The sequence below is a fragment of the Canis lupus genome, chromosome 8 (assembly GCF_011100685.1).
Source record: "Canis lupus familiaris isolate Mischka breed German Shepherd chromosome 8, alternate assembly UU_Cfam_GSD_1.0, whole genome shotgun sequence".
Lineage (NCBI taxonomy): Eukaryota > Metazoa > Chordata > Mammalia > Carnivora > Canidae > Canis > Canis lupus.
The window spans coordinates 34,164,476-34,177,339 of NC_049229.1; the positions used below are offsets into that span (position 1 = coordinate 34,164,476).

At 35.7% G+C, this 12,864-nt stretch overlaps 1 protein-coding gene across 8 annotated transcripts in view; it reads left to right on the forward strand.

Annotated features, from left to right (window-relative positions):
- KIAA0586 (protein TALPID3) overlaps window positions 1-12,273 on the forward strand; it is a 108,977-nt gene extending 96,704 nt beyond the window's left edge. For 6 of the 8 annotated variants that reach the window (XM_038544828.1, XM_038544829.1, XM_038544830.1 and 3 more), the window contains one exon: window positions 11,930-12,273. In XM_038544828.1, coding sequence (XP_038400756.1) covers window positions 11,930-12,081 — 152 coding nt within the window. In that variant the 3' untranslated portion in view covers window positions 12,082-12,273. The remainder of the gene's footprint in view (window positions 1-11,929) is intronic. The other 2 variants (XR_005363318.1, XR_005363319.1) reach the window with 2 other exon arrangements.
- The last annotated feature ends 591 nt before the right edge of the window (window positions 12,274-12,864 follow it).

Below are 12,864 nucleotides of genomic sequence, written 5' to 3' on the forward strand. Positions count from 1 at the left end.
ATGATCATAAGAAACCCATGAGATAGAAGAGGAAATTGAAGCACAAAATGGTAATACTCCACAAAGTGTTTTTTTTTAAGATTGATTGATTGATTGATTGATTAATGAGAGACAGAGAGAGAGAGAGAGAGAGAGAGGCATAGGTAGAGGGAGAAGTAGGCTCCCTACGGGGAGCCTGATGCAGGACTCCATCCCAGGACCCCAGGACCATGTCCTGAGCTGGAAGGCAGATGCTCAACCACTGAGCCACCCAGGTGTCCCAAGTGGTGGTATTTCTCCTAGGCCTTACAGCTAATTTCTGTTGGCACTGTGATTTGCATTCAGGCAGTTTAGCTTCCACACCTGTGCTCTTAACTACTAGCTTAAAGCTGACTCTCTACTTTAGTGTCTGGCTGTCAATTACTTGGAAACTTTTTCTTACCTTACATACTACAGTGTAGAATGAATAGAAAAAAAGTGTGCATTATCCAGATGACCAATGACCTATAAAAGATCACAGAGTAGTGTATCCATTTGATATAATGGTTTCAGAAACATCAGTCAGCTGGATATTTCTTGAGCAACCATACTTAAAGGACTGAATTAGGCATCTTAGGGAAAAATAGGGAAGAATAATGGAGGGAAACCTTTTGTTTTTAGATTTTATTTTTGAATAATCTCTACATCCAACATGCGCTCGAACTCACAACCCTGAGATCAAGAGTCACATCCTCTACCCACTGAGCCAGCCAACCACCCTATTGTCCTTTATGAAAATCTAGCGTGGCAGTAAATCACTTCAGCCTATGAAATGGCTTACTGAAGGCGCATCTTAAAAATAACAGATTTAGCATATTATTTCAAGTTAGCTGTTTTTACTACTAATGCAGCTTTGTTGGATATAAAGATAAGACTGAAGTATGCTTTGGTTTGGATTAATAAAATAGTTGTCACTTTTTGAGTTAAAATTCATTGTTTTAATAAAGCAGAAATAAGCTGTTGTGTTTTTTAAAAGCCATTGTTTTTGAAAGCTTCAATACTTTTATTAAGGAAAAAAATCTGAGTATTAGAGAAAAATACTCATTTTTTATTCCAAAAATGTAATTTTGTATAAAATTCACATTTAGGTTATGAATTTATTTTATATTTATTTATTTATTTATTTATTTATTTATTTATTTATTTATTTATTTATTTTTAGAGATTTTATTTATTTATTCATGAGAGACACAGAGAGAGAGAGAGGCAGAGACACAGGGAGAGGGAGAAGCAGGCTCCATGCAGGGAGCCTGATGTAGGACTCAATCCCGGGACTACAGGATCAAGCCCTGGGCCGAAGGCAGGTGCTACACTGCTGAGCCACCCAGGGGTCCCCTATTTATTTGTTTTTAAAGATTTTATTTATTTATTCATGAGAGACACAGAGAGGCAGAGACATAGGCAGAGGGAGAAGCAGGCTCCGTGCAGGAAGCCTGATGTGAGACTCGATTCTGTGACTCCAGGATCACACCCTGAGCCAAAGGCAGATGCTCAGCCACTGAGCCACCCAGGTGTCCCTAGACTGTTATGAATTTAGCAGAGTGTTTCATTATAGCAGCAAGTCCCATTATGGGATACACCCCCATTGGAGTGTGGGCCTATTAGAATGGAAGGGAGCCCTTGTTAGTTTGAAAAAGCCCCGAAAGTGGTTGAGACTTTTCCCTCTCCCCTACCCCAACCCTCTGTTGAAAATCACTGGTTTAGAGAAAGGTTTTGCAGCTCCTTTCTCCAAAGCCAGCCAGGTATAATATAAAGTACCTTCTTAAAGAGAATTTAAAAAGGAGGCAACAGAACAGGAAGAGGCAGAGAGAAGTTACCAAGAGTTGAAGAAGAATTCAAGTTCCAGGATGGAAACTTTAACAGCTAGAAGTGGTATGCTGTTAAAAGAGAACTCAATTAATGATTAGTCTTTAAACCCTCATATTTGAAGTGGAACAGGCACATTAATTGGAAGATCTGCTCACTGCTGTCAGTCTGCTCTGTGTTAATTTTATCTTTATAATTAAACAGAATTAAGACAATGTCTTACTCTTTGTGGCCTTTACAACACCTCATTTAAATCATGATGGACACATAATTTTTTTTTTAATTGAATACTAGCTAGACCTAAGGTAGGTTTTCTTTTTCTATTCTTAGTTTCCACCCAGTTTTGTTTAATATGAAAGGGGATGACATTGCTTATTTCTTACCATAACACAATAGGTAAGTTTAAATTCTGGTCTTTGAAGTAATCACTTCAGAACAGACTGTCACTTAATTTTACTTGCTACAAAAAAAAAAGAAAAGAAAACGTTCTTCACTGAAAGGGGCCTCTGAAATGGTACTGATTGATACTGTTGTGTTCACCTTTATATATATAGATGCCGTGTAGAATCAGAAAGGTCGCTGTAATAGAGCTAAGCAGAAACCTTTCCCTCTCTTACTCTCAAACATAGAGACAGGGCAGGAAGTGAACACAGTGTCTCATATAGTAACATAGTAAGCAGTTGTAATGAATTTAAAGATTTTTTAAAAAAACAATATCAAAGTTAAATATTTTGGTCTACTTGCAGATTGTCAATATATAATAAGTTGTATTTGCCCTTTTTTAATAATAAATTTATTTTTTATTGGTGTTCAGTTTGCCAACATACAGAATAACACCCAGTGCTCATCCCGTCAAGTGCCCCCCTCAGTGCCCGTCACCCATTGTATTTGCCCTTAATCTTACCTTTATAAAACTATATTCTGAAACTATTTTTAAAGCTTTTTTCTTCATTAACCTGTATTACACTTAATTATTTAACATGTTTAATATTTAGGTTTCTGACAGTGTGATTACAATAGCTTAACATGAATGTTTGTCATCAGTGAAAACCTATTGCTCAGTTAAATGATGATGCAATGCTAAAAATCATGTCACTTAAATATCTTCTTCCAAATGCATCTGAAATTTGTGTGAAATAATGGTAACTTGAGAAAAGCCTGATTTTTATTTTAGAGAAACAAAAAATACTGATGTTATCATCCTACACATTTTTTTCCAAATCATTCTGCCCTAAGAATTTGTTTGAAACAAGGAATGTTGACAGTTATTGATTGCCTGCATTTCAGAGCACAGATTGACAGCCTGCCATTAACATGGGCATATGCCTTTGGTGCCCAGCGTATCCTGTTAGCCGGAGGACTACATGGGCTATAGATTTCTTTCTTCAGTTATTTAACTTTTCTCTACTTCATAATTCTCTAGCCAGAAAGAGGTTTTCCCAGCCTGTTTCAGTTTAATATTAAAATGTGGCTTTGGTTTAACAGTGTTATGCTCTTCTGTGTTCTCTGACAACTTTATTGGTTGCTTCACATAGATTGTGTTGGGTAATATGCCCCAGTCTGGCCTAGGGTGAAGTGAAATTCTAAACTTCTGTAATGATTAAATCCTTAAGTAAGAAAATCTGTAAAAACTTTTAACCTTGGAAGAAATGGTCCATGAGTTTCTTTTATTTAACACAAATTGCAAATTTTCTAATGATTGTTTCCCCCTTCCCTTAATTTTTGATTCATAAAGATAATAATCCATTGGGTCAAGTATTTTCCTATTGATAGTCATTAAAATTCAGCTGTTTAACTCCTTTATATTAAGGCCATTGGATCAGGCTTCCAGTATACTTGGTTTTATGAGCCTAACTATGGGAGTGCATATAGTTTATGTTCTTTTTAGTGAATAGGAATGAATCATGGTTATTTCTAGGCTTTACTGATTTTCTTACAAAAAAAAATTCAGTGTAGCTTCATCAGGTGATATGGATCAGACACAAATTGAACTCGATCTGTATCTTGCATCTGTATGTACAGGTGAGATTTTACTATAAAAGTTGTTGAGGGGTGCCTGGCTGGCTCATTCGGCAGAGCACATGACTCTTGATCTTAGGGTCGTGAGTTTGAGCCCTACCTTAGGCATGGAGCCTACTTAAAAAAAATGTTGAGCTTGCAGGTACTTAGATTTTTCATTTTCTTATAATTTCTCTTAATAATCACCACAGTAGAGATATTAATTATACTTTTTAAATTCTTCTAAAATATCTATAAACTTACCCAGATAATAGAACTCCATGCACTAAACCCCCCAAAAAGCACAAGTTAGGGAACAGAAAAAAATGTTTCATTTCCCTTTGGAAAGTTTATAAAATGTTGAATTAAAAGGCTGCAGGTGTGGTATTCAGAGCACTGAGGATAGTACTCAAGATAATTCCATCTGGGGGAGGTTATTTGTTGGGACAGGACAGTGTTTAAACTTTGAAGTCAGTTTTAAACAAAGTGAAGCAGCTGGAACCTGGCATAAGAAGAAACAAACCTTTCACATTAACTATTGCTTTTTAGAGGAAAAAGAATTGGAGTTGTTTTTACAGGTGCCAATACATTTATTCTTCCTATAGGAACTGCTTTATTTTTATCCTAAATTACACATTTCAAAATAAGCATTTGTCAACTTGTTTTAAAAACAGAAGCAATAGTAAACTTAAGAAATGCAGTAGGATTTATATGTCTAAAACATTATGAAATGAGACTATAGTAACATTTTATTTTTTATAGTAACATTTTAAATCACCCTTTAAACATGGAAAAGGAAAGAAATATTTAATAGTGACTAATCTAGAGAGCAGAGGTAAATAAAATATTGCATACTGTATTTGACATCAAATGACTGGGCACCTTCTTCATCAAAACTTGTAGTATTCTCAAACACTGAAGCTATGATGTTGCAAAATCTGCAGAGCTGGGTTAAGTATGTGAGGAGAATTGAATACAGCAGGATAGTTTAGCAGCTGCTTAAACAAGAAATTCAAGCAAGGGTAGATGAGCCTAGGGTGGACAGGAAAAATGCTTCAAGAACTCAATAAAATACAGCTGAAATACTGTAACATTTTCACAGACAGCTGGGAAGCAACTGCATTGCTGGAACTCAGGGCTGATTTTAAAGACAGGGTCTGGTCAGCTAGAATCTAAGCAGGCTGTTAGCTGTGAGAAACCACAGACTCTTGAGGTGGAAGCAAATCAGCTTGGTTCAGCAATCCTTTCAAGGCCCTCTGTGTGCTTACCATTATGCTAACACTTTGTAGAATGCAGAGGTAAATCAGACAAAGTCACTGTCCTCCTGCAGCACATATTTAACAGGAACAGACCTTCAGGCAAATAATGATAGAGATGATAAGGTCACAGATACTTACTGTGTACCTACTGTCGTAGTCAGGCAGCAAAGATACTAAGTCCCAGTCTGTGCTCTTAAGGAATATCTTGTTCAGAGCAAGTGACAGACACATAAACAAATAATTACAATGCAGTTTGGTAAGTGCAAATTACCAAATCACCCTTGGAGAGAATAGGGCATCCACAGTTGACAGGACAGGAATTCCTGTATTTCACCACTGCTGCTGGAAGAACAGCTCAAAGAATCTGATTCACTTGCATGTAATGGCTGGGCTATCCTTTAAGGCAGTGATTCTTAAATATTTGACCCCTTTTAGAGCACCAAAAGCTATAACCATCTGTCTCCCTCCCAGAGTGTACTTGGATGAAAATAATTTGCATAATTTTCCAGGGCATTCACAGATCTCTGGCCATTCATCCGTATGGCCTGAGTTAAGATTCTTCTTGTACATGGATTCAAGATGATTACATTTGTTTCATTTTCAACTTTATTTTTAAATTTGTAGTTTATAAGAAACCAATCTTTATTTTCATGTAGAAAAACTTAAATTCAAGCAATTTAAAGTCTTTCAACTATCTGTTCATCCACTCAGAAGAATGCCACAAATTCACACATATCACGTGTGCCTCATGTGTTACTTAATCTGAATGAAGAGTTTGAGATGCTGTACTCTTCTGTGAAGCTATGGAGGAAACTTTTTCTTCTTTGCTCTGCTTGTCTCATGTTGTTTTAGGAGAGAATGTTTTGTTTGGATTCCTTTCGGTTTGCAAATAACAGAGAGAATAGTGAGTTACCAAGTGTTTGAGGATTAGAATCAGAATCTGAAACCTGCTCATGAGAAATACATTATCTAAATTTAAAAAACTTTTACAAAGTTATGCATATTTTTAGAAATATAATAACAATATACAGGGAAGGTCTAAGTTAAAAATCCCATATTGTTACTTGTATTCTTTAGAATAAATTAGTTTAAGTTTTCTGTTCCTTAGTACTATAAATCCAACATCAAACATAAAATTTCTTTATGAATTTTAAATATTTTTAAAGCAAAAAAAAAAAGATTTTGAAACATCTAAAACAGATACTAAAATATCTTAGGAAGTTTCAAATACATGGTCTGACTCAGGCATCCCAGCTTAAATGTATACCAAGTTAAATGATGTACTGCACACCTACGGAATCAAGTAGTCTCTTTTTTAAAAAAAAAAACAACTCTGAAAACAGCTGTTGAAACAATTACATCATAGAGTAATGACATGACTGGAAATTTAAAAAGTCAAACTTTAAAAGCATCAAACTACATTTAATATAGGCAGAAAATTGATGTTTGCTTTAATGATGATTTATTAAGATATGATGTCTTTTTTCTTTTTTTTTTTTTTTGATGTCTTTTTTCTTAAAAAAAAAAAAAAAACCTAGACTCTGTGAGGACTGTAACTAAATATGAAGGTTACTCTTTTTGCCTGGTAACACTCATTTGCCTGATTTTTAAAAATATTCCGTCTAAAAACTTCTCTTTTAGAGTTTGAAATGACTGTTCACAAAAAAAGTAAATGAACACTTCTAAAAGGCTTCCCCAGGGCAGCCCAAGTGGCTCAGCGGTTTAGCGCCGCCTTCATCCCAGGGCGTGATCCTGGAGTCTCCGGATCGAGTCCCACGTCAGGCTCCCTGCGTGGAGCCTGCTTCTCCCTCTTCCTATGTCTCTGCCTCTCTCTTTCTGTGTGTGTCTCTCATGAATAAATAAATAAAATCTTTAAAAAATGTATTTTTTAAAAAAGGCTTCTCCAGATCCACATTTACAAACACCTTTTGATTCATTTTATTGACTTAACTCATCAACTGAAACATAATTACTTGAGTTAAAATAGCTTAACTATTTGGAGGCCTTCTAGACCTGTGGGGGTTTTTTCCTTAGTGTATTTCAGTGAAACATTCTTACCCCTCTCTAAGGCAGACTGTCTTTTGCAGCTCATTCTCAGGGTCACTGCCTCTTGGGATAGTTCCTTTCCAGTTACCTAAAAGTAAGACTAATCTGTTTTGAGTACTTTCTGTAGTGCCAGAACTATACAGCATACTGCATATGCATTATCCCATTTAATCCTCAAAAAACCTGAGGAAGGTACTCATCTTTATTTTAAGGATGAGAAAACTAGGATTTGCAGAAGTTACACAGCTTTCCTAAAATCTCTCATCACTCACTATCTTACCCCTTACCTATTTTTCTTTGTAAGTACTTACTACCTCCTGACATAAGTTTGTTTTCCTTACTTGTTTGTCATTTACCCTATACTCAGCTGGAATATGGTAGCAGTGGAATCAGAGCCTTTGTTTTCCTCACTGCTGATATCTTCAAAATCTGGAACAGTGCCTGGCACATAGTAGGTGCTTAGTTGATATTTGCTGAGTGGCTAGATAAATGATCTCAACTCTGCTTTGTTCCAGAAGCCTCACACTGACAGTTTGGATGGGACTGTTCCCAAGTGACTGGACAGTAAATCTCACTTGGACCTTAGACTTGGCCTATCATAAAGGAACTTGAGCTGCAACATCATTACAGTTCCTCTCCTACCTACCCTTACCATTGCATATTACATGAATGGAATTTATCTTAACCACCTTTTAAAGTAATATATATATTTTTTTTATTTTGGGTAATGGAGGTACTTGGTATAATGCAAAAAAGCAGTGAGTTGTCTCAGTGCTACTAGTTATGAATTAGACGAATTGTACTAGACTTTTATTTTTTTTTAACCATCTGTTACCTTGTGTGACTCTTCACTCTTGGGTCTGTTCCTACTTACCTCCCTTTCCCCTTTTGTTTTTCTTTATTTTGTCTTCATTCACCTTTCTTTGTCCTTATATTTTTGTCATCAATTCTCTTCTCAGCCTCTTTCTTCTCCCTAGCTGATCACTGTTCTCACTACTCTATTATATCTGTATAGATAACTGCTATTTTTTTCTCTAAAACTGCCTTACAGTCTCTGACACCTTTAATTCCAGTTGTCTGATGGAAAAGTCCATTCACATGTCTTGTAGGCATTCACCTTCATCAGGTATAAAACTGATCCCAGTATCTCTACACCTCTTTATACCCCCATAGCCTCAGGCTTGTGTTCTTATTACTGCCTAATCAGTTAACTAACCCTGTAATTTCAGAGCGATATTCAATTCTTTATAAGTTCTGATAAGCCTTCCCCCAAAATATCTTGAGTCTGTTTCCACTGGTAAGGATCATCAGTTCTTACATGGACCATTTGCATAGACCTCACTCCTCTCTCCTTATTTTGCACACTGCTATTGCAATTCTCTTTTCTAAAATACATTTGGTTATCTTACTCCTCTGTTCAGAATCTTTTGTGACTCATCATCGTTGACAGAACTTGACCCTGACCTTCCTTTATAGCCTTCTCTCTCACCATTCCTCTAAGCCAATCAATCAGTACTTTGATATCAGAAGAGAGTTCCTTTGGGATGCCCAGGTGGCTCAGCGGTTGAGCATCTGCCTTCAGCTCAGGTCACGATCCCGGAGTACTGGGATTGAGTCCTACATCGGGCTCCCTGCATGGAGTCTGCTTCTCCCTTTGCCTATGTCTCTGTCTCTGTCTCTCTCTCTCATGAATAAATAAATAAAATCTTAAAAAAAAAAAAAAAGAACGGAGTTCCTTTAACATACTGACTTAAAAACAAAACCCAAACATACTGACTTTATATTGACTTTATTTTGTTGTTCTTTTCGCTCATCACCTTCCACACCTTTTCAATCCTACTTCAACTGGTATTTCCATTTCATTAAAACTAAGTATTGCTGTATACGTCTATCTCTGCTCCTAGGTTATGAGCTTCTTGAGGATAAGGATTTTTTCTTTTCCATCTGTGAATTTCTCAACATCTTAGCTCCATACCTACAGTAGGCTTGTAGGGATGTTTAGGTAGTGAGAATATGCTTTTGAAAAGCCTATTTTAATGTCTCTGTGCCTCAGTCACCTTGTCTGTCTCCCAGAATTACTGTCAGGATGAGGTAAGGTGATGTGGAAAAGGTCTTTGCAAAATTTTGAATTGCTGTATAAATATAAAGCACTATGAGAAATAGCATAACTTTGCAGTGATAGAATTTAATATGTTCTCTGAGACTTGTAAATTTCTTTGAAATAAAAAAAAAAGTTATAGCTCTTATTACATCATTGAGCAATTTAGTCAGTAATTTAATGTTACATATAAAGAAGTTTTGTGACATGAGATAAGACAGAGAAGAAGAATATCTGGTATCAGTGTGGGTTTTGACAAGCAGGCAATTAACTAAAGGAATGAAAATTTTCTTGATAATTAGGGGAAGGTAACATTGAACTTTTATGGATTGAAAATTAGTTTTGCTCTTGGCCTTAGTTATACTCTATGTTAGTTTTTACTTTATTGATGAGTAAGCTCTAATCTTGTATACTTTTATGGTTATTTTGTGTGCTCTGTATTGTGACTTTGTAAAATGACAGAATATTTAAATAACACTTATGTCCTATAAAGATCTTTTTTAGGGCAGCCTGGGTGGCTCAGTGGTTTAGCACTGCCTTCAGCCCAGGGCCTGATCCTGGAGAGCTGGGATCAAGTCCCTCATCAGGCTTCCTGCAGGGAGTCTGCTTCTCCCTCTGCCTTTGTCTCTGCTAATTTTAGTTTTTATCATATCTTGACAGAGCTAAATTTCAAAAAGTCTTATTTAAAATATTTATTCTATTCAAATTGACATAAGACTTGTTTTCTTCTTAAAAGATTATAGTGTGGTATTCTAGTTTGTGATATGCTATAATGTTGCCAAATCTTATTACCTGTCCCTCTTTTATTAAAGAAAATAAATCAACACAAGTAACAAAGAGGAATGGTATAATATTAAAAGTCTTTGTAAGACTTCCTAATGTGAAAGGAATTTGGCTTTTACAAATATTATGATCATCTTGGACAGCTGTGATTGAGTCATCATTGAAATCCCCAAAATAGTCTACTTTTACTGTAGTTCTTATAAAAATGTAATGGAGAATTCCACTTTATTACCGTGAAAACTACTTGAAAAATATAAAAGAGTTTTAGAAAAATTACTATGGCTATTGACTCAGGGATCTCTTTAAGATTGTTAAAGATAATTTGTTTTTAAGATGCTTATTATCCTTATGTATATATAGTAAACCCATAAAATTTGAAACAGGGATTTTTGTAGTCTTAATACCAAGTTGGCATTCTTCATATTCTTAGGCGGAATGCTTTAAAACTTAAAGAAGTGAATTAGGGTATAGGCAGATAGGTTACATTTATGATCAACTCAGGATTTTTTTTTAAAACATATTAATGAATTCTTCATCCCAGACTGTGTTGCCTCTGCCACTACTAGCTAGCTTCTCTATTGCCTCCCACTACTCTCAATCCATGGATTGGACATTTTTTTTTTCTGTTTTTTGTTAAGTGTAGAGATCATGAAGAAAAGTCTGTTTTACAGAGAAAAATACTTTCCAAAGTCAAGTGTCAATGATATTTGAATGATCCTGTTATGGTTTTTCCCTTTAAAATTGCTTCCCTGCTATCAGTTCTGTTAACCAATAGCATAGTACTCTTAGGCACTCAGAAATGAGCATTAATTAATAAAAAATAAATAAATAAATAAAAATTAAAATAAAAAAAAGAAATGAGCATTAATGACATAATCCTGAGTTAAGCATCCATTTTGTAGGAATAGGATAAAGAGTAAAATGCCTTGGTAACCTTTGACTTCAGATGGTTTTCACGCAGTTCATATCTTTCCACTTAAAAAAAAATCATGTTCTTTTTGTAACTTAATAGCAAACCCTTATTTTAGGGCTATTCCAGTGTGTTTTTAAATTGGACTTAGCTGTTCATTTGATAATGGTAATGATAGTAGTGATAATACTATACTAAACAGTACCATTTAGTGGTACTGATAATTCTCAGTTTTTGAGCACTTACTAAGTACTAAGCTCTGTTGTCAAATTCTTTACCAATACTACTTTATCCTCATTACACTCTGCAAGGTAGGTACTATTAACCCATTTAACATGGAAGGACTGAAATTTTGAGTGACGAAACAATTTGTCACACAGTAAGTGGATAAGTTTGGGTTTCAGAGACTAGGCTCTTACCCTACGTGGTCTTACCTGGCATTTGTCATTTGTACTACAACTTTTGGCACTTGTTATTGTCTTAGTCCACTCAGGCTACCATAACAAAATACCACCAAGTGGGTGACTTATAAACTGCAGACATTTTATTTCTTATGGTTCTGGAGGCTAGAAGCCCAAAATCAAATCGCCTCTTCCTGGTTCACAGCCATCGCCTTCTCGCTATGTCTTCACATGGTGGAAGGGGCTAACAAGCTCTCTGAGGGACCTCTTTTATAAATCTCAGTCATGAGGGCTCCACTCTAAGCACCTCCCAAAGGCCCCATTTCCTAATACTATCACATGAGGCATTAAGATTTTGACATATGAATGTTGGGCGGGACATAAATGTTCAGAACATAACATACTTTACTTTTAAAATAAAAGTCTATAATTGTCTAGGATAGGAGTGAACTTATCTCTGACAAGTTCTGAGCTCTGAGCTCCTTGAGAAAGGAAATGACCTCACCTGCAATACTTGTTTTGATTCCCCCATATTATGTAAGAAAACTTAAATGTATGTAAATACTCAGGATATGCTTGTTTAGCTGAATGCGTTTCTCCTTTTTTACAGGTGGTAAAGCAGTACCACTTACCACTTCAGAGCCGTCACCTGCCATGATGTCTGTGACGCTGCCCTCAGTGAAACTGGAGAAGTGTTCTCAATCCCCAAGCATTAGCACCGTCCAGGAAGACATAGAGTCCTCAGGAACAGACACCTTCTGAAAGGGAAGGGAGAGCCAGCATAATATGTGTGCCACTGGTTTTGAAGTCATTTTTCTCTGGTATAAAACCATGTCTCAGACAATTTTGGGTTTTGAGCATATTCTGAAAAATAATTTCTAAATTTTTATGAAAGTAAAAAGCATAATTTGGATAGTTAGGTAAAATTTTTAAATAAAATAATTTAAAGACCAATCATCTTGAGTCTGAATTATTTCTTAGAATCCTGAGGCAGCATAGAGGAGTGGAAAGGGCATGACTTTTGGCATCTGAAAATTTATTCTACGGATATAATTGCCTGTAGTTATGAAATGATGTTGGTCAAGGCTATTCATTTCAAATATTTGGCAGTAATATAACACCTATCAATAAGGGACTGACTGAAAAAGTGATGGTATATCTATACAATGGAATGCTATGTAGTACAAAAAAGAATTGTAAAATATTTGTGTCAATGTGGAATTGTCTCTGAGAAATATCGTTAAAATGAAAAAAGCCATGGGCAACATAGCTCCCATCATTTACAATGGGAGGAGGAACCCAATATGTGGTGTGTACACATACATACACTTACAGACATGTATTTGTGTAGGTATGCGTTAAATATCTTTGGAAGGATAAATGAGAAACTGCTAAGTTTGTCTCTGGGGATGGAGATCAAGTGGCTGGGTGATAGGAGTCAAGTAGACTGAAATCACTGTGTATTTGAACTTCAGGGTGACAGGAAAAAATTATGAGAGGTTTATTTTTTCATTCCTTACATATACCTTATAAACCTTTATAGTT